This window comes from Aspergillus melleus, assembly GCF_016097325.1.
Source record: "Aspergillus melleus strain CBS 546.65 chromosome Unknown contig6, whole genome shotgun sequence".
Taxonomy (NCBI): domain Eukaryota; kingdom Fungi; phylum Ascomycota; class Eurotiomycetes; order Eurotiales; family Aspergillaceae; genus Aspergillus; species Aspergillus melleus.
In genome coordinates this window covers 458,574-479,924 of record NW_025763375.1, presented here as the reverse complement: position 1 = coordinate 479,924, position 21,351 = coordinate 458,574, and the positions used below count along the sequence as shown (strand labels likewise).

General features: G+C 50.8%; 6 protein-coding genes across 6 annotated transcripts; 3 read left to right on the top strand and 3 right to left on the bottom strand.

The window, feature by feature from the left end:
- Nucleotides 1-2,293: 2,293 nt before the first annotated feature.
- On the top strand, nucleotides 2,294-4,330 carry LDX57_009938 (SDR family oxidoreductase/polysaccharide deacetylase family protein; the record flags this gene model as incomplete). The annotated part of the gene is made up of 4 exons (XM_046091680.1): nucleotides 2,294-2,922; nucleotides 3,005-3,294; nucleotides 3,359-3,736; nucleotides 3,843-4,330. The coding sequence occupies 4 exons, from the start codon at nucleotides 2,294-2,296 to the stop codon at nucleotides 4,328-4,330; spliced, it is 1,785 nt and encodes a 594-aa protein (XP_045947657.1).
- A 301-nt stretch (nucleotides 4,331-4,631) lies between these two features.
- HSP98 (ATP-dependent Clp protease ATP-binding subunit) lies at nucleotides 4,632-7,841 on the bottom strand. Its single transcript, XM_046091679.1, has one exon. It carries the CDS (start codon nucleotides 7,695-7,697, stop codon nucleotides 4,911-4,913), a length of 2,787 nt encoding a protein of 928 aa, XP_045947656.1. The 5' UTR covers nucleotides 7,698-7,841; the 3' UTR covers nucleotides 4,632-4,910.
- Nucleotides 7,842-10,443: 2,602 nt separating this feature from the next.
- Nucleotides 10,444-12,428, top strand: LDX57_009936 (uncharacterized protein; the record flags this gene model as incomplete). Its single annotated transcript, XM_046091678.1, has 4 exons — nucleotides 10,444-10,506; nucleotides 10,613-10,795; nucleotides 11,269-12,117; nucleotides 12,285-12,428. 4 exons carry the CDS (start codon nucleotides 10,444-10,446, stop codon nucleotides 12,426-12,428), a joined length of 1,239 nt encoding a protein of 412 aa, XP_045947655.1.
- Nucleotides 12,429-13,668: 1,240 nt separating this feature from the next.
- On the bottom strand, nucleotides 13,669-14,811 carry ATG27 (autophagy-related protein 27; the record flags this gene model as incomplete). The annotated part of the gene is made up of 3 exons (XM_046091677.1): nucleotides 13,669-13,864; nucleotides 13,967-14,438; nucleotides 14,553-14,811. 3 exons carry the CDS (start codon nucleotides 14,809-14,811, stop codon nucleotides 13,669-13,671), a joined length of 927 nt encoding a protein of 308 aa, XP_045947654.1.
- Nucleotides 14,812-15,829: 1,018 nt separating this feature from the next.
- LDX57_009934 (tubulin-binding prefolding complex subunit GIM3) lies at nucleotides 15,830-16,595 on the top strand (the record flags this gene model as incomplete). The annotated part of the gene is made up of 4 exons (XM_046091676.1): nucleotides 15,830-15,847; nucleotides 15,939-16,076; nucleotides 16,207-16,274; nucleotides 16,403-16,595. 4 exons carry the CDS (start codon nucleotides 15,830-15,832, stop codon nucleotides 16,593-16,595), a joined length of 417 nt encoding a protein of 138 aa, XP_045947653.1.
- Nucleotides 16,596-17,184: 589 nt separating this feature from the next.
- On the bottom strand, nucleotides 17,185-19,838 carry LDX57_009933 (transcription factor domain-containing protein; the record flags this gene model as incomplete). Its single annotated transcript, XM_046091675.1, has 4 exons — nucleotides 17,185-18,313; nucleotides 18,376-19,149; nucleotides 19,220-19,317; nucleotides 19,392-19,838. The coding sequence occupies 4 exons, from the start codon at nucleotides 19,836-19,838 to the stop codon at nucleotides 17,185-17,187; spliced, it is 2,448 nt and encodes an 815-aa protein (XP_045947652.1).
- Nucleotides 19,839-21,351: the final 1,513 nt, after the last annotated feature.

Genomic DNA, 21,351 nt, shown 5'->3' with positions numbered 1-21,351 from the left:
TGTAGAAATATTTCTTGTCGAGGTGAGTACTGCCGATGTTCAGTTTTAGTAACCCTTATAACTGAAGTAAACTAAGTACATCTACTACTGTTGAGATACATCTGTATTCATAGAGTACATTAATAACCAAACTACTAGCATATCACATTCATCGAACAAATTCAAGTTTCCCTGAAGAGACGGAACGCCTGTATAAACCACACCCGCCATAAAGATGAGATTTTCCCTGTTCGTCCGAGATGGCCCCCAACACACATCAAATCCTAACCCAAGCCTCCCTAGTCCCCTGCACCAGACACCCTTCTAGTTACCATAAAACCGAAACAATAGCGTGGCTGTATTCACCCGTACTTACTGTTGTATCCAAACCAATCCCCCAGAGAGTCATCCCTCCGAGACACGCTGGAGTCCGCTAAACTTTGTTTTGCGAGCCGGCTGATCCTCCAACGGCCATCTTCCGTCTTTGCGACTCCGTAGTCTCCGATTTAAGTTCACTTATGTTATTTTTAATCGGAGATTTTTAATTATTTGTCTTATTGTTGCTGTGAGATACTACCAGTAGATACTAGTAGTAACTTACGGAATACTGGGCGCACACTAGCCACTGACATGGCTCGGATCGAAATGGTGTTGTTTGCTGTTTTGAGTATGTACTCCGTGCACTTGGGATAGGTATCTACTGTCGACTATCGACTAGTTACCTATGCTTTCGGGTGGTTTTGTGGCTTTAGATAGTTCGTTAACTTGCTTGGGGGCCGAGTTCTTTTGTTCGCTTAGTGGTAAATAAGAAGACACGGGAACGGAATTCCTCACTCACTCATTCATCTACTCCTGTTGTCCAATCCATTAAAATACAAAGTAGAAATAGAACCCACGAGTCCACGCCCCAAAGCCAAGCTATAACAATGACCCATCTCGCTATACTCTGTACAATATATTAGATCCACCGACGGAGCACGGAGTAGAATGAACCGAGAAGAATTATCATTCATCGAAGAACTCCGTACTCCGTGGCCGCTCTCAGAGGTAGAGGGTAGGTTAGGTCCACGAATGTTTAATATGCGAGTGGATGATACCTATCCGGCTTGTACGTGGTAAGCCTGCCAGCCTGCCTGGACTGTAGGTGACTAGTTTCACTTCAGCTGGCGCGTGGCTGGTGGGTATACTAATACTCCGTATAATCGGCTTCCGATTGCTTTCGGCCGGAGAGAAGGCGGAGTCATAGGTTCTGAGCATTTAGGGTGGGTATGAGTCTGAATTAGGGGTAGCTACTGGGATGAATTGATGCAGTGGATTCCGTGACAGAACGGCTTTTGTTTTCCTGCAGGGGAGAAGGCCTATGGTGTCTATCTAAGTCTTATCTTTTGGTGTTGATAGTCTTATGTATTCCGAATGGTGAGATTTGTTTTCTTTTCAATGGTCGTCGAACTGCTCGAAGATGATTATTTTCGTACCTCTTATGTATTCGATATGCCAGTAACTACATACATGGCCATGCTTTATATTCGAGTATAATTGAGTACCAGTCCAAGGAACAACAACCATCCTTAGGTTCTGCTCAATGTGTTCTACAAGCCGATATATATCTATGTATCTGTTCAAATGGAGATATTTAGACTGCAGATAAAGCCACAAATAGTTACTTTGCATTGCAAGTGCAGGGTTTCCTCAATTAGGCTGTTATCCAGACCACGCGTAGCAATACAGCACCCATCTGCGAAAGTCCGGTAGATTGAACACCAATTTCAATAATAATAGAGAAAAGGAAACTGTTGTCTTCTATATACATGTAGCCTTCTGGATCTACAGTATACTACCTTATTGTTTGCTTGTGTCACTCCACCCGATTTCCCGATTGGTCCTTAGTCCATCCATCTCTTTTCCCCTCACTGCATCCATCTCCGTTCATCACTCCATCAACCCCTCGGTCCTGCTTGGATCTCATTCAAGCCCAGTGGCTACAATGACAGGCTCCTCTTCTTCCATCTCCTTCTTAGGCCTGGAAGGTCTTCATGTCTTCATTACTGGTGCTGCAGGGGGCATTGGGCGGCAGGCAGTGCGAGAATTCCTTGGTAGGTTGTTGGCGATGGACTCGAATTCATGATTCGTTGCATATCATCTTTATCCCCTAAGATGCCATGGTCTTCGGAATTCTGTTCAATACATGCTTCCTACTCGATGCTGCTTGAGTGATTCCTAGTGCATATGTCTTGGTCGCTTTCTAGCCTGCATTTTAACCTTATCCTACGTTATGCCACGCGTTCTACATTGATTTATGTTCCAACAATCTGTCATGAGCGCATATCCATATCCCTGCCAAACCTACTTACTAACGATCCCCACAGACCAAGGATGCAAAGTGACGACACTTGACATCAAACCTCTAGACTTTCGCGACCTCGCCAAAAAGGGCGATCAGCTATACAATCTAGCAGGCGACATCTCAGACGAAAATTCCATCTCATCCAATTTCACTCAAGCTGTCAACCAACAAGGACCCATCAACATCCTCATCGCCAACGCCGGTATCACCGACGAGAGCAGAGACTATCCCATATGGGACCTGCCTCTCGATACCTGGGAACAGACATACCGCGTCAACGTTCGCGGCACATTCCTCACCATCAAGCATTTCCTGCGATCTGCCAGGACCGCGCAACAAGCGCTGGGCGCAGAGTTAGATAATCTAGCCATTGTGGTCAGTGGTAGCGAAACTGGTAAGTTCGGACAAGAGGGCCATGTGGAATATGCGTCCGGCAAGGCCGGGTTGCAGTATGGACTGGTGCGCAGTGTCAAGAACGAGATTGTGAGGTTGAACAGTAAGGCGAGGATCAATGCCGTTGCGCCGGGGTGGGCGGATACGCGGATGATCCAGGGGAGGTTGGATGATCCGGCGGAATTGTGGAGTGAAGCTCAGGCTACGTAAGTCCATTCTCCTTGTCTTGTCATATCGTGCTAGATCAGATGGACCTGAGATTGGTGGTGTTTGCTGATGGGGAATTAGTGTGCCGTTGAAGAAAATTGCGAAACCAGAGGACGTCGCGAGGACGATGGCATTCCTGGCCTCCCATCGTGCGGCGGGCCATATATCTGGAGAATGTGTCAGTGTCGATGGAGGCATGGAGGGCCGTTTGATTTGGAAGGAAAGTGAAGCCAATCAACAGTCCAAGAACACTTCAGCTCAAGCAAGCGTTATTGCCCCGAATATCCCGCAATCAATCAGCAAGCCCAAAAACAAGATCCGCATCACCATCTCCGTCGATCTTGACGCCGTCTCTGGCTGGCTAGGAACAGGTAACTACAGTACACGTCCTAAACATTCCTCAATCCACACCATGTAACACTAACTCTCAATGAGGCCAACACCCCGATAACATCCTCGCCGACTACTCGTCCGGCTTCTTCGCCGCCCGAGTCGGCGTCCCTCGTCTCCTTCGCATGCTCAAGAAACTCAGCCTCGCAGACCGCTGCACCTGGTTCATCCCCGGCCACTCTGCAGAGAGCTTCCCGGAGGAAGTCAAGCAGGTCGTCGACTCGGGCTGCGAGATCGGACTGCACGGATACGCCCACGAAGGCGCATACCAGCTCACCCCGGAGCAAGAACGCGACGTACTCGTCCGATGCATCGAGATCGCAACAAGGTTGACCGGCAAGAAGCCCGTCGGGTATCGAGCACCATTATACCAGCTGCGAGAGTCGACGCTCGACCTGCTCGAAGAATTCGGGTTTGAATACGGTGCGTCCACCATCCTCCCCAGAACCTCCCCAGACTCCTATCCCACCACCCATAACCCATATTTAACCAACACTAACCTATTACGTGTGTATTGATGACCAAACAGACGCCTCCCTATCCGACCACGACAGCCAACCATTCTACGCTCCATCACGACCCCCCCTCAGCCCACCCAACTTCACCCTCCCCGCCTCAACCTGGATGCACCCGGTCCCCCGCGCATCCCGGCTAGACCGCCGCCCCCTAACCTGCATCCCCTGCAACTGGTACATGGAAGACATGACACCCCTCCAGTTCCTCCCCCGGGCACCAAACTCGCACGGCTACACAGACGTCCGAGTGATCGAGAACCTCTGGAAAGACCGATTCCTATGGCTGCGGGACAACGAAGACGAGCCTGTTTTCCCGGTGCTGATGCATCCGGATACGAGCGGCATGGCGCATGTGATTGGAATGGTGGAAAGGTTTCTAGGCTGGTGTCGGGGCTGGGGCGATGAGGTGGAGTTTTGTCAAACGAGGGAGGTGGTGAGGTGGTGGAGGGAGAGGGAGGAAATGAAGGAGAGGGATACGGATGTGCAAGGGGGTGTAGTTTAGGCATATAGTCTCGGTTAGTTCTGGTGGATGGTTGAGATAAGTATGACTTGTATCTTTTGCCCGTCGCTGCAGAATGCCCTTGAAGGTAATTGCACCGTGGGAGCATGGGTTCTGAATAATAGCCACAGGTAGAATGTAGTAGGTAACTAGTCACCAAATATGCCTTGTCCACGGTTTTCAAGCACTCATGTTATATCTACGAATTCTCTACGGACAGGAAATAAAAGAAAGAGAAAGAAAAATGAATATAGAAGTTAAGTTGATTATGCATCCTATTTTCATAACAATTAGAACCATGTACGCATGGTAAGTAGATATAGAAATAGTATCAAGTAATGCAAGTTGCACCTTGGATTAAGGAAAGGGATATCAAAGAAATTAGATAAGGAAAGAGGATAAATAGAAAGCAGAAACGCCAACCCAAATGGAGCAACAAGTAACAAATGTGTCATATCATCGTGATCATGTTTTTGCATCACCCTTATTTCACAAAGTTCAACATGCTTTTATGTGTGCTTTTTGATTGTGGATGTAATGTTGTCACAATATGTGCAATTTTTTAAGAGGAAGGACGATGCATTTAGTCATAGAGATCCATGTCTCCGCTTTCGTCTTCCATTTCAGCCATGGCATCGTCGTCGTCGTCGAGCATATCCAGGTCCTCGTCGACGGGGACCTCGTGGTTCGGAAGGACGTCGATGCGTCCATCGCGCATAACCACGCGAGCGACTTCGCCGTCCAAGATACTGCCGCGCAGAATAAGCACAGCCAGACGGTTGAGGACCTCGCGCTCGATGATGCGACCCAAAGGACGGGCACCGTACGCGGGCGAGTAACCAGCTTTACCGAGATAGTCTTTGACCTCATCGGTGCATTCGATGGTAACTTTGCGGCTGTTGTCTTCGAGACGGCGTTGAACTTCAGCCAGGCGGAGGTCGACGATCTTGCGGATCTCGCGCCGCGTAAGACGGTTGAAGATCACGGTGCTGGAGATTCGGTTAAGGAATTCGGGCAGGAAGTAGTTGCGCAGAGCGGTCATGACGAGCTCGCGAGTCTGAGGATCAATGCGACCGTCCTTGGTGGTGGGCCGAGCGAGGTACTCCGCACCCAGGTTGGAGGTCATGACTACAATGCAGTTGCGGGCGTCGACGATTCTGCCCTGGCCGTCAGTGATACGGCCGTCGTCCATGAGCTGAAGGAGGACGGTGAGGACTTCCTTGGCGGCTTTTTCGACTTCGTCGAACAGGAGGATGGAGAACGGGCGGCGGCGAAGACTCTCGGTGAGTTGGCCGCCAGCGTCGTGGCCAACGTAGCCGGGGGGTGCACCGATCATTCGGCTCAGGGAGTGCCGCTCCTGGTATTCGGACATGTCGAATCGGATCATGGCCCGGGGGTCGTCGAAGAGGAACTCGGCCAGAGCCTTGGTGAGCAAGGTCTTACCGGTTCCCGACGGACCGCAGAAGAGGAAGCTCGGAGGAGAGTTGGGATTGCTCAAACCGGACCGCTGGAGTCGGATGGCGTTGGATACCGAAGTTACCGCCTCTTTCTGGCCAACGACCAGCTTGCCCAGGTACTTCTCCATCTGCAACAGCTTGTCCTTCTCGGTGGTCTTCAGCCGAGTAACGGGGATTCCGGTCCATCGAGCGACAATTTCATTGATTTGATCGGGACCGACCGAATCGGCAAGGAGGGCCTCTCCGCCGTCATCGCCACGAGCGCGCTGCTCGGCGTCCGCGCGTGCCCGTTCAGTTTCGAGTCTGTCGATGAGAGTCTTGGTCTCCGGAATTGCATAGTATTCCAAATCGGCCGCCGTCTGGGTGTCACCCATTCGCTCAGCTTCATCTCTCTTGACCTTCAGAGAGTCGAGCTTGATCTTGGCGTCCTGGATCGACTTGCTGCGCGCCTTCTCGCTTTCGTACTTCTCGCGCATGGGGCGTAATTCCTCCGTCACGTTGGCCGCTTCTTGCTTAGCAGCCTCCAAACGGGTCTTGGATGCCTCATCGGTTTCACGCTCGAGGGCATGGATTTCAATCTGGAGTTGACGGTGCTTTCTTTCCAGGTTGTCCAATGCCTCCGGTTCGGACTCCCGAGTCACTCGCACAGCGGCTGCTGCCTCGTCAATCAGGTCAACAGCCGAGTCGGGGAGACGACGAGCTGTCAGGTATCGTGCTGCGAGCGTTGCTGCCGAAACAATTGCGCCGTCAAGGATGTTAACGTTGTGGTGCACTTCATACTTTTCCTTCAAACCACGGAGGATTGAAACAGTCTCATTGACCGAGGGTTCCTTGACCAGCACCTGCTGGAAACGTCGTTCAAAGGCCTGATCTTTTTCGATGTACTTGCGGTACTCGCCCAGCGTAGTCGCACCAATGCAATGCAGCTGACCTCGGGCAAGCATAGGCTTGAGGAGATTGGCGGCGTCCATGCCTCCCTCGCCGCTGGAGCCGGCACCCATGAGAAGGTGGATCTCATCGACAAACAGGACGATGGTTTCTTTGGACTCTTCAATTTCCTTGAGAACACCCTTCATTCTTTCTTCAAATTCACCACGGTATTTACTTCCGGCAACCAGCGAGCCGACGTCGAGAGAGAGCAGTCGGCAGTGGGCGAGGTTGGCGGGCACATCAGCGTTGACAATGCGACGAGCCAATCCCTCCACAACCGTGGTCTTACCGACACCGGGCTCACCGATGAGCACCGGGTTGTTCTTCGTCCGCCGACTGAGAATGCGAATGACCCGACGGATCTCTTCCTCACGGCCGATGACGGGGTCGATCTTACCCTCGCGGGCCATGGAGGTCATGTCGATAGTGAATTTCTTGAGGTTCTCATTTTCGCTCTCCGAATCCGCCGTCTTGGAGTCCACACGCTTGGACCCGCGGATCTGTTGCACGGCGGTGTCGATCAATTTGACATTAGGGATGTTGGCGTCGGCCAGAGCCCGCTGGACCTGCGAATCTTGAGCAATTGAGAGGATCAAGTGGTCAATTGCCACGAAGCTGTCCTTCTGGGTCTTGGACAGGTCGGTGGCGGAGCGGATGACTTTGGCGAGAGCGGGAGAGATGGCGACGGTCTCTGGCGGAGGGTCTTGGCTGGGTAGACGGACCAGCAGCTTCATGAGCGCGCGGTCCAACAGCTGTGGGTCGCCATGGGCGCGCTCGACGACCTGGCGGAAGAGAGGGGCAGAGGCAGAATCGTGGGAGGAGTGGGATGGAGCTTCTTGGTCTTTCGACTCATCGGGAGAAGGATTGAGGAGGGCGACTGCCAGATGGAGAGGAAGAATTTGGAGGTGAGAGTATTGTTCAGCGAGGCTGCTGGAGTCCAGCAAAGCCTTGTTGGCTCGGTCTGTGAACGAAGCCCCGTTCATGGTGGGACAAAGAGAATAACAGTGTCGAGGTCGATGTAGAATGAAAGATCGAAGGTAACGAGGTTAGGAAGTAGAGGTTTTAAAGTAGTTACCTGTAGAGTTCCCGATAAGGTTCTGATGTTCTGATTGTTTGTTTCCAAGCTGCAATGCTGATGAAGCAAGAACGAGTGTGAGCCGAGTTTATATAACAGCCAGTTGGGCATCGAGAAGTCCCGCGGTGCGCCATGACGACACGGGTCCCTTCCACCGCCTTCCAGAAACATCTGGAGCTTGCCGTGACAATGTCACGTGGTGTGACGTCGTCAGGCCATGTGGGAACGTGACAGGCGATCCCTAGGACGAAGGTCGGTTGATGGGGGATATGACAGTTGGCAAAGGTCTAGACAGGTCGGTGTCAGTCTTGAAGACACTGTCGGAATTGGAAATCATGATGGTCCCCTGGTAGTTCCTATGGACGTGGAATATCAGTGAACGTCACATGACTTGGCCAAGGTCACTTTCATGCCTTAGTGCCTGCATGCCTGCATGCCTGACACCTGATCTACATGTGACCTTGATGCCTTAGTGCCTTAGTGCCTTATTGCTTTATCCTCGCTGACATAATCTCCATTATGAACATAACTAGTAAGTGATTTAAGGATCCCAAATCATCAACACCTTCTCACCCTCATCCACATCTTCGAAATCCAATTGAATCAAATCAAAAACACGGATCGACCAGCCACATCAAGCATTCCACATCGTCCCAATGCGAAACGAATGGCTGGCCATTGTCAACTTGATACGAGTCCGCCACGCCCCCACGTTGAGGATCTTCTGCATTGATTGGCATAAAATGTCTCACGACGGTCTATCGGCCGGCAAGTTCAAGGGCTAAATTGTCAACTAAAAAGTCACTAGCAGTAGCAGAGGCCCCGGAGAGGCCAGAAAGTCGATGACACATCCATGCGATAATACCAAATGATACCGACCATCAATCCGCATGAACTCTCCTCCGTCCAACCTCGGAACGATGAGATCTCGCCCAGCCCTTCATGCCACAATGCCAAATGATCTATCGGATCTGACCTGTTTCTGATTCGACGGACGACACTGTTCCTTTTCGCTCCCCCTCCCCTCCTTTCTTAACTTCTGGATCCTCCTCTAGGATTCGATTCGACCAAGACCCAGGTCAAATGTCATCCCATGCCCCTCCAGCCCGTGCGTGACGTCAAAAGTGGGAACATTGCCCATTTTTCACCCTGGTTCGTATGGCTTGAGGATTCCTTGTAACAGGGAATCTCTGGCCAGTTTTTCCAAGCAATTCAGTTACTTGCAGCCAGCCTTGCAGTTTCTCGGTCTGGGTCAACTCCGGCGGGCAAACCCCCCCAGCTCTCTGAGTCTTTTTGCCGGGCTGTTCGACAGCTCCGTAGACCGTTCAGTTACCCACTTTATTTTAATTGCTGGACGCATAACGAAAAAAAGGCGGCCATGGCTCAGGAACTGGAATCCACTTGGGGCATAGTCCAGGCCCTCGCCGTAGCCACTCAGAACCCGGAATAAGCCCGAAACAGAATCGGAAGGATTGGATCGTTCGAGCACTGAGCAAGTCAGAGGTGCGAATGGGCTTATTTTCCCATGTAGATCTTTCCTTTACCCACTCCGGTGCCACTGTCGCAGCATCAGCATTTAGCAATCATCGTTGAAGTTATTTTGGAATTCCGTGCCCCTCCACCCCAGACACTCGATTGTTCCTTAGTTCCATCGTGGTCTTTGTTATTCCGGTGCGGATGCCTTGAAGGGGAAAAGACGAGGCAGCCGCTGCGTCTGCCGTCGACATCGTGCGTGGTCTAGTGAAGTCCAGCGTCTCTAGACGCAGGGCAAGCCTTGTGGTTATTATTGTTTGACTCCGTATAGACACAGTAGTCGTGGTCTAGTCCACGAGTTAATTAGCTATTCGATGGCGTGCTCGGGTTTCATTCACCGAGCCTACATTTGCAGCATCGCATGAAGAGAAAGATTCATAATGCTGAATATGTGGAGGGAGAAATGACCTACCTCGCAGGACCTACCTCTCTGGGATCGATATTAGGTATCATGGCATGGAATTGCTGCCTTGACTTGATCTCGGTCGATCGAGAGAAAACTACAGATGCATGCCAGGTAGAATAGAATAGCTAGCAAAGTAAAAAAAATAAAGGGAAAAAATGTCCAGAACAATAAATATCGAGAAATAAATACCTCATGAGAAAGAAAGAAATAAAAGCAACCAAAGAGGAACATCCATTAATATGCAGATTTACTCCATAATTGATTTTTCTTGTATCGCCATCGCCCCCCTCGAACTCTCCAACTGCAACTCCTCCTACTTCCACTTCCACTTCGGTTCCCAACTTCCATCCTATAAAACCCACTTTTCTTCCCTTCTTTGCCCCTTCCCAGATCGTTTTGACTTTTTACTTTTTCAAACTTCTCTTCTTACATCCTCCCGACTTTGGCTCTCCGGACTCAAGTCGACGGGTTTTATCCTCTTTCCTCACGATACTGTCGACGCACAGTAAAGTGAGTCAATTGTATTGATCTTGGTCACAGTAAGCTGCGCCGGTGGTGAAACTCCCTGGTAGTGAGCAAACTGGTTCCCCATCTACCGTCTTGTTATTCAAGACAATAGTAACTATCTCTCTCTATACCCCTCCTAAAAAAAGGAGAATATCAATCAGAGACAAGATAAGTTGTTGGATAATTTGCAAAGCAAATCCAAATCAACATGTCTCAGAAACCCATCTTCGTGGCGACTCACCCCCGAGCCTGCTCGACGGCTTTCGAACGAGTGAGTTCATCGCGTTCCAGCGGCATCTTCATCGATCAACAAGAAACCCTGGACCTTCCCCATGGCCAAGCAATATATGCTAATTCATCCTTCGCCCTGACTAAAGGTCTTTATGACTCGTCGGGATACTATTCAGTGTATTCACGAGCCATTTGGCGATGCCTTCTACTATGGCCCCGAGAGATTGGGCACCAGATTTGCCAACGATGAAAAGGCTCGTCTGGAGAGTGGCTTCAGCCAGTCCACGTATCGGACTGTGATGGATAGAATCGAGCGTGAAGCTTCCGAGGTCCGATCTCTCTTCTTTTTTCCTTGATCTTTCAATTTCTGCCCGCCTTACGAGAATCCCTGACTTGGAGAACCTTTTTTCGCTCTTAAAATTGCTCTCCCTTAGGTTCCTTTGTCATGATCTGATTCAATTTGACGGATCGGAAGTGGCAGGGACTGAGATGGGAGTTTTCAAGTCACATTCCTACTGTCTGAACCTGATGATACGAAACGAGATGAAAATGATCTCTCGAGCACCTGCATTTCTTTTTCCCTTTTGGTTCCGATTTCCTCGCGGATTATGGGTCTTCTACGGGAATCCCCCCGATACGGGATGAGAATCTACCTCCCTACCATGTCTACCAAGGGCACGCAGATGATGACGACGGATCTTGAACTATCGTCCGCCCGGACAAACCCTACCTTGCCTTTCATCTTTCCCTTTATTCTCTCGTCATCCGTTCTTCTCCGACACATACTTACCTCCACTCATAGGGCAAGAGAATCTTCATTAAAGACATCATCCACTATCTTCTCCCTCCCAGTGGAAAACCCGCCAGCATCGCGCCATCCCTGAACAGAATCAAGCGTGGCGTCGGAACGGGAAGCTCTGTGCCCGTAGACAACGCCTCGGTCGGAGGCATGAACGGCAATGGCGTCGCTCATGAATCCTCCGACCACCACCCGGACGGGGTCACCAACGGTGCGGGAAAGCAGCCGAATGGCCACCAGGAAGAGGCGGTCGCAAATGGGACACACGAGCAGCAGTCCAAGCAGACTGCCTCGTCACTCCCATACGACACCCTGCCTGAGCCTGGCAACCCCACCGTGATGCCCCTGTCCATCCTCTCCCAGTTCCATTTTGCCTTCCTCATCCGCGACCCGCACTACAGCGTGCCGTCGTATTTCCGCTGCACCATCCCGCCGCTGGACGACGTCACGGGCTTCTATTATTACGACCCCGCCGAGGCCGGGTACGACGAGGTGCGACGCACCTTCGATTACCTGCGCAGCGTGGGGCTCATCGGTCCGCACATCGCGACGAGGGAGGACGACGCCGACGAGCTAGACGGCAGCTCGAAGAAGCTGAAGCCGGTGGTCGGCGGTCTTGGGGCAGGCCATGAATCCGGAGCTGAGATCTGCGTCGTCGACGCCGACGACATGCTGGACAAGCCGGCTCCGATGATGGAAGCCTTCTGTCGCAGCGTCGGCATCGATTATAGTCCCAGCATGCTGGACTGGGACAACGAGGACGATCATCGATTCGTGAGTGAGGCGTTCGAGAAGTGGAGGGGATTCCATAACGATGCAATCGAGTCGGGAGGGCTGGTGGCTAGAAAGCATGTAAGTTGTCTTCACCCCTTCCTTGTCCCTTTTGCCCTTCCTGTCTTCTCTTCCTACCTTTCCGTTCAACAGGAAGGGAAAGCGTGAAAGAAAACCAGGAAGGTCATAGGGGAAGGAAAGAACGTCAAGCAAGGAGAGCATGGTCATCTAATATACCAACCCACCAGGCCCGCCCCGTCAAGACAGAAGAAGAGTTTGACGCCGACTGGACCAAGAAGTTTGGCCCCGAAGGCGCCGCCCAGATTCGCAAAGCCGTGGATCAGAACATGGCAGACTACTTGTATATGAAGCAATTTGCCATGAAGGTGTAGACTTCTGAGGGCTGCTTCGAAGGAGTGAAGGGGTGAGAAAGGGAGAAGAAAGAAAGTAGGTGAGACGACACAAGGGATGGGAGAGGGAAAGGGAAAGGGAAATTGCAACACACCCAAGCGAATCCAAATCCCCCCAGAATGTACCAGGAGGTCGGGGCAAGGGGAAACGAACACCTTTTTATACTTTACGTGTTGTTTTCTGATTTTTGCGGGTTCACCGCTCCTGATGATGAGATCTTAGCCGTGATGACGCCATTTGCAATGCTTTTTCCTTACTCGATGTTAGTTACTTTGAGTTCTGCTGATCTGATGGGTTTGGCATGTTGGGAGATTGTCATAACGAATACTAGCCCAGTTTTTAAACTCCATATCTTCTCCATACTCCGTAGTTGTAAGATGAGTTTGATTTGTTTCTGATGTCGTGCTCTCCAGGGAATCCGGTATCATTGGTTTTGGGGACGGGGATCGATCGATCGTTTCTTGTCTTGTCTTGTCTTGTTCGGCTTGCGTGATTGAGATATGTCGATTGCGTGCTGTAGATCTTTGTTCTCCTTTTTCTTGATGACTGGTCCCTTGTGTTTAACTAGCTGTCGGCGTCATTGTTATAGTCGTGTACCCAGTCAGTAAATCCTATCTCAAAAGAATGGATAGGGAGTCCTGGTTCCTGGGGTACCCAATCTATCTACCTATATATAGGCAGGTAAGTACTTCCAATCAAGAGGATCCAAATAGAACAGAATACCCCCGTGTAAACTACTCTCTTCTCCCCTTGCCCTTCAGTCATTCTCAGGCGCGGGTCTGGGGACCTATACGCCATGAGCCATGGAGTGGCAGCCCTTCTAGCAGGGGAGGTTGTGAATTTCATTCATACAGTTTGGATAGTTAGGTACCTACCTAAGACATCATAGGAGGGAGAGAAGTATCTGTATCTGTATCCATTTCCACATCCACATCCATATCCATATCCATAAGCTATTCATATTCATATCCAACCTGTCTGATACCTCGACACTAATATGGGAATTATTCAATTACCCATTCCTTCCTTCCTTCCTTTCTTTCTTCCATTACACCTTCACAATTCAAATTCACAAGGATATATGGTTTAGAGGTCGGACGAGGGAAAGAGAGATCTGGATCTCATGACATTCGCACAAAAAAAAAGGAAGCATAACAAAAGCCAAGACCAAATGCCTCAAAAGAGATAAAAAAAAAGAAAGGCATAAATGGTGAAAGAAATCTACACCGCACTGTATCCTCCTCTGGAACCAGACCCTTGCAACGTGTTAATCACCCGTTTAAGCCAGTCCTGGAAGATGTAGGGAACGTCACGGAGAGTGTCGCCGTGAGGGAGCAAGTCCCAGCCACGAGCTCCGTAGCGGTTGTAGTTCAGCCAGGAGCCGAAGATGAGGTAGGCGGCGATGCAAAGGAAGAGACTATCCCGGGTCAGTCTTCGCTCAATTATTCCTCATGAGGGAATTCAATCCCAAAAGGAGAGGTCCACCATAGTAAAAATAATATCAAGGAGGGGGACTCACATAATAATCAACCAAGTAAAAAACCCCCAATGACTCGACGAATCCCCCTTATGATCATCGACGTAGTTATCGCACGCATACCGTGTCCGCCAGTCCAGACGCAACACATACGAATCATCATCAACAAGCCCGAAGCTCTTGAACTGCAGACTGCGACGATCCTCGTCGCGACGCTGCTTTGCATCGTCCTCGGGCCCGTCGTCCGCCTGGGGCGTCAGACCTTCTAATCCCGACCGGTCGGGATCGCACTGGAACTCGATGACGGCGCCGGCGCTCTTCTTCTTGCCGTCCTCGTTCTCGTAGCTGCCGCCGGACAGCCTCACGCGGAGACCCTCCTGGTCGGAGTCGTCGGTCTTGAGGCGCGTGATCTCCGTCTCTTTGGAGCCGTGGCCGACGGGGTCGAGACCGACGATCGGGAAGGGGTGTTTGGATTCGGAGCCGTCGGGGGCGTGTTTGTATTCGAAGCCGCAGACTGGAAGTGAGCCCTGATTAGCCAGACGTTCCTTGATTTAATGTGTCCTGGGTCGTATCCCTCCTCGTGTAGAGAATATAGGTAGAGATAGGAAAAATTGTAGGAGTCACGTACTATTCTTCGAAGTACCACATTTCATCCCATCCCGGTTCGCCGCGCCCTTCAAGATCCCACAAATATTCATCACATACGTGGTGTTGACCACGTAGTTGTCCGTCTCATTGACATGGTATAGAGTGTGGACTCCGCCCAGAGGCTTGAGGTCATATTTATATCCGCCGACATTAATGTGTTGGCAGTCGAAGCCGCGGGCGGAGGCGAGGCCAGAGGAGAGGAGGGCAGCGGAGGAGTAGAGGGCGGAAGATATCCGCATGATGTGAGTAGATTGTAAACGGAGGCGTGAACGTCGTTAACAAGAGAACCGAGGTGGTGGGTGATTTTTGTTGCGCGGATCGGCGGTGATGCTGTGAAGAGCTCGCAACGGGCGCTGGGGGGAGCCGGAAAAAGGAGGGAAGGACGGGTAAGAGGTTCGACAGATGCAAGGAGGAAAGGTCGGGCTCGTTTGGGGTCAGGATGAGCGTCGTGTCGAGATATGCCCAAGTAGCTGAGAAATCGAGACTGGGGCGGAATGGCTGGTATGGAAGACGATGGACGAGCTGCTCGATGCGGTGGTCGGGATGTTGGTTTTCTCCGAGCGTCGCTGGATTCTCCGGTGTGCCCAGTACTTAACAATATGACGGCACGAGAGATGTTCTGGGACGGACACAGTCCACGTGGAGTGTCGTAGCCTCGAGATCTGATGAGCAGTATCTCCAGAAGGCAAAAGAGGAGTTGTTCGAAGCACTTTGGGGCTCTGCTCTCGTCTGCCAAATATTCGAAGGTTGATTCGCTCGGAGCGACCAGATGATGGGCGAGGATGATGATGTCACCCGACCTGCTCTCCTCATCTATATAGTGGTGAAACCACTCATTAGCACAATGGGATTATTGTCAGAGAAAGGAAAGGAATGAAAAGGAATAGGAAATGGAAATAAAGTCAATGTCCATACTAAATGCCTACACAAATATATACTTCTCTATAGTACATGTACATATCGAAATACTTCACCAATAAACCAAAAATACGACCAAGAAAAATAACCGCAAAAGACAAGCAATCAACATTGAAGCACCACTCACAATAAACCAACTCATCTCCAGCACCTTCCAGTATACTCCGTAAGACGAAAGATCAAATCCATCCAAACCACTGCCACCTCCCCGTGACGCCCACGTGACTCCCATCGCTGACTAACCCCTCGGCCTGGCAGCAACCAATAAGTGCCTCAATCCACCCCACCAAAAGGCCATCAGAAACCAAACAGAGAAGCAGCAGAGCAACCTCTCTCAAGATGATGCAGACGCGCATGGTATGTACATACCCCTGCCTTACCTCAGCGGGAGAAGAGGAGGAGGGAATATAAAGAGAAAGAAGACATAAGCTAAAAACTGCACCGCCAGCTCTCGAAAGAAGACGAGGTCGCTGCTGGTGGCAGCGAGGACAATGAAGTCCGTCGCGAGGACCAGGAGAAGATTAACCGGTTCAGTCGGCTGCATCAGCGGGAGACGGTGCTGGAGGATTTGTTGAAGGCGAAGCAGGTTCGTTTTTCCTTCTTTCCTTCCCCCGCCCTTAGCCCCTCGGATTCCTTTCTGGATCTTCCCCGATAAGGGAAGAGATGAAGGAGGAAAAAGAGATGGGTAGCTGGACAGAGCTAATCCCCACGCACAGAAAGACAAAGAAGATCTCGAGGAAGTCTCGACGGAACTGGAACTCGCGGATGAGGATGAATTAGTCCCGTAAGTACCTCCCTCTCCTCTACTCTCTAGCCCTCCACCACCACCTAGCCAGCCAGCACATGCGTATATGTCAAAAGAAAATGCCGAAAACCCCCCCAATTAAAAGAACAAAAACCTAACCAAACCAGGTACAAAATCGGCGACTCATTCTTCCAACTTCCCCTGGAAGAAGCGCAGTCCCTGCTCTCCTCTTCCACGGAGCAGATCGACACCGAGGTATCCGGTCTAGAGGATAAGTTGAGTGATCTGCGCGAGGAGCTGCAGCAGTTGAAGGTGGCGCTGTATGCGCGGTTCGGTCGGAGTATTAACTTGGAGACTTGAGGGGACATAGTAAAAGACAAAAAAGTTAAGAATATGAATGCATTGATCTCAAGATAGAGTGTTTACGGGGATGTGTTCTGATCTGATGGCCGGGGTGGTCTGTTTCGCCCTATTCTTGGTACTGGGTATGAAAAGGTTGTTGAAGGGATTTACGAGGGGATAGATCAGAAGGTATTATAGATGGATGGGTGAGGGTTAGAGAAATTCATGTGTCAATGATTATCACTATTTCAGATTTGGCTTTTATTAAAAGATGTTCAGAGTGAATGCGTGTATCTTGGACTGCCATGCAGTAAATAATATATATAAGTAGGTATAATCAAACACTGGATAGATCATCAAAATTGATCGTAATGCATAACATCGTATCACATGCTCCGTGGTCTACCAAGCTCATGGCCTGACTTGATACCACTACAAGTACATTCCATTTCGCGCTCTTTTTCTGGTGTCACGGTCAAGAGTCTGGAAGTTGTCGCTCGGAGCTGCATCGCGATTCTGTTGAAAGGTGAACCGAAAATCTGGGTTGTCGAAGGCCGACTGGACTCTTAATCGGGGTGGACTAAAGATATGATATTGTAGGCCCAGATCATATTATGCTGGCAATAGTCATGCGATGAGACGAGCTCGAACGTCGGGGCGAGGCTTCTTCCCTCCCGATGGCAGCCTCGGGGCTGAGATACGCGGACTCCGGCGGATTATGGAACGACTGCACGTCCCTTCTCTCATACTCCTTTTGCTGCTCGAGTTGTCTTTCATGCAGGTACCGAACGGTTTGCTCAACCCAATCCCAGCCTTCAGTATTCTCGACGCCGTCGGTGGAAATATTGTCCCTCGGGTCGGACTGCCCGAATGAGACCGGGCTACCGAGGGTAGAAGACATTGCAGCTAACTGGGTGCCGGTCTCGCTACCGTGCCACACCCAGCTGCCATCGCTGTAACCTTGCATGTCTCCGGAGACGTAGGCCATCAGTTCCTCGTCTCGGTCGAGGTCGTCGCCGTGGCGTAGTCGATCCAGAAGACATTTCAAGAAGAAAACAATGTATCGCCCACAGGCCGCGTTCAGCGCGCGCGAGTCTCCAACTGCGGCAGCTGCCTGGACACACACCAAAGCGGTGGCGAACTCCTGCCGGAAAAGCAGGATGAGTGCACAACGCCAGATGTGTGTACACATGGCAGTCCCTGCGGACGAAGCGAGCAAGGGCCGCCAATCCTCATTTCCCGCGGCACCAAATCCTTGATGAGAGCTAGAGGGATAGCGCATGCATCGTGAAAGTAGACGTGCGGTATCCTGGGATGTGGAAACGCAGTAATCAAGGGCCGAGGTACGCACTTCGGGCACGCAGAGTGGGTTGATGTTATGGCGATGGAGAATGAGGCGAGCATTTTGGAGGTAGATAATGGGGTCAAGTGCTCGAGGGTCGAGATATTGGTCGGATTTCGGGTGATACTGCGAGGGAAAGGTGGCGAGACATGCGTTGAAATGTCGCTCAAATATGTCTATCGTGGCCGGGCTTATAGTCGAGGATCGTAATGTCCTAGTCAGTTGCCCGATTGATCGAACGACATGGATGGTGGCGAGGAGGGGAGTCGTCTGCTGGCTTTCGGGCACAACCCCTTCATCTGAAATATACTGCTCGTCAACAGGACATGGAAGGTCAACATCGCAGTCTTGATCATTGATCAATACAGGTTTCCCCATTTCTAGAGCCAGAAGCCTGGAGGAGCAATTCGTCAGCTTCAAATCACCGCGCAGCGCAGGAATTCAAGACTATCGTACCTATCCCAAGCGTACATCCCCCACCAAACTCGCCTTCGCGTTTCCGCTTCAAGTGTGGACCACGGCCCCGATTCGATATGCAGGCCAATCTCCTGCGCTACCCGGACGGCAGAACCAATCCACACCCAGCTGGCAGATTTCGAGTTCACTTCATATAAGAATTTGCTAACCAGTAAGGCTGCCCGCGCCTGATCGAGGGTGAAGTTGTCCTGCCACACATCGATAACTCCGCAAGAAATCTTGATGAATTCCTTTCCATCATTTTCCCTCGTTTTCTCCAACATATGCAAAGAACCACAAGCGAAGATGGCAAACAACACCGAGACCCACTCTCGTGGCATCCCCAAGAGGGAGCGCGCTTGGTAGACCTTCTCGTACTCGGCGATGAAGGTTGGCCAGTGAAGGACGGGCAGTACAGAATGGATGCACGCATAGTACTGCGCCAGGAGACGATCCGCGATGTCCTTCGACGGGAGTGGCGGGGCGTCGGTCGTCAACAACGATTTGGGGCCCTGTTGGCGATATGGCGTAGGCACGTGCATGATGCCTCTACCGTACTTGCGCAGGTTGACACGTGCCTCGGTCAGATCACTTGCGACGACGGCCTTAGGCCGGCGCTGGGGTCGGTATCCAAGGTCCGGTAACTTCAGCTGAGGCTGTCCTGCTCCGTCAATGTCCAGGTCCATCAGGTTATCGGATCTCAGCATGCCGGATCGGAGTTGCTGCAGCTGGTGTTTGGTCGTGATGAGCTGCTTCTCGAGATCCTGCACCTGTCTACGGATCGAGTCAGCACGAGTTGTTCTCACTCAACAACTATCGAACGGGTGGATCTCAGCGAACGCACTTTATGGAAGACATGCGCCGGTTGGTCTCCTTGGTGAATTGACAGCGCACTTTGCGGTTTGTGCATTCGGTGCAGCTGGACGACTCGGATGCGTCACACTAGTAGGTTGGCTCAAAGGTTAATCACGGCGCGTTGCCAAGCCAAACTGGAACAGGGATCAGGCCAAGCATACCTTAACTTTGCGCTCTCGACAGGCATCGCAACTGGGATCTTTTCGTCGCTGGCGATAGGCCCTTTTCTGCTGTAACGGTTGCTGATGCTGCGACCCCGCGCCGGGCTGAAGCAGTCCCGATGAGCCGGATCCAAGTCCATTGAGTGGCGGCGCATCGGGAAGCATCGAGATACCTTCCGCAGGCGAGCCACTGGACTCGTAGGAGCGTGAGTAGGATGAAGGAGGCGGAGGGGGAGGGTTGGGGATGTGTTGTGGCAACGGCTGCAGTAGATGGGGCATCCTCAGTCCGCTCTCGGGTCTGCTCGGCGGAGCGGAAAGTAGAGGACCGGGAGGAGGGCCCTGCTGGAAGGGTCCCGAGGGTGAAGTTACCGACTGCACCGGGGGCAACTCGTACGGCACACCCGCTTGGGGTTGGCTATTCGGCGAACGGAAATAATGTGTCTGCATTTCCAACTATGAGAGCCAAGCTCATAAGGGAAGTAGACGGTAAGAATGGAAACGGTGGCGGTGGTGGTATAAATTGGGTGAAAGGAGTGGAATGAACCCCGCCACGACCACGCAACTTTTTTGGAATAGAAGGAGTGGAAATCTTGAATGGGATATAATAGAAGGAGAGAAAAGGGAGAGAGATGATTCTCATCCGGCTGAGAAGAAAGCGCGGTTGGGGACCGGAACTAATACCGAGCACCAGTAAGACACGCAATGCTTGCACCGTCCGCAAAAACGATCAAGATAGAAAGCGAAACGCAACAGGGGAAATCCCGACCCCAGAACTGAATGATATTCCGGGATCTAGCGTGGCGAATGAGAAAGTGGTAAGAAAGGGCCAGAATGTGGTGAGTGAGTAGGTAAGCAGTCAGTTGTTTGGCGCGATTAGAGTTGGAGCGATCAATGGTGGTAAATTGACATGCGGACAGATGGAGGTGGCTGAGGCGACGGATTGGGTTATTTCATCTTCACAACACGACTCAAATCTCCACCGAGAGAAAGGATGGGAATAATTGCTGACAAGAAGCGGAAGATTGGGATCTCGGTCTTCCTATTGTTTTTCTTTGATGGTTTTTTCTCTCCTTTCCCTTTTCGTCTTCTGTCGTGCTTCTAGAATATTTAATAATAGAAATCAAAGGAGGGGAAGGGAAGAAGAAAGGAATCCAGAGAGGGAGAGATGGGGCAACGAGGGCCCATATGAATGATCCCGAGTGATACTTAATATAAGAAGGCGGACTGAGCTGGTAGGAAATAAAAATAATCCAATAATAAAAATTAATTCCAATAAAATCCGAGCGTCAGGACGGAGTCATCCAATCAACCTAATAAGATTAGATCGCAGTCATGGTGATGATGGGGATTTCTAGAGCAATGATGAAACGTTTTTATTTATTCTTTTTTTTTTTTTTTCCTGTCAGAAAAATTAGAAAAAAAGAAAAGAAAGGAAAAATTTTCTCAGCTTTAATTCTTACCATACAATTTACGGAGTACGTTGGGTATTATTTTTTATTATTTTTCTCATCCTCGTATGCTACAATAATAAAGTAAAGTCCCTACTGGTTGACCGCACTCAGGTACCTCTTCAGTCATTCACCCTCAAGTTCAACTTGAGAACTTCCTATTCGCCTCTCGAAGAAGAATGCTTCGCGACAGCGACAGGGCCGATCGACACGAAATCCTTCCCAATCATGACCTCGTCCCGACACCCACACCGAAAACCATTTCGTTCGCATCCCACCTTCAGGGTCGACCCATGGGCAGAAAACGACTCCGAAAGTTTCTCGGCTGACCCCGGCTAGCCAAAAACATGGCTGAAACGACGCCAGTTCGAACCCAAATCGGATCGAGGAGGGTGGAGATTCACAAATGAGCTTACTGCAGAAGCATATCCTTAGGAATCTTCTGCCGACATCCTTTTGAGTTTAGTTGGTTTCCTCTGTGAGTTGGGCAACTGTCTTTTCGGGGTTCGGTC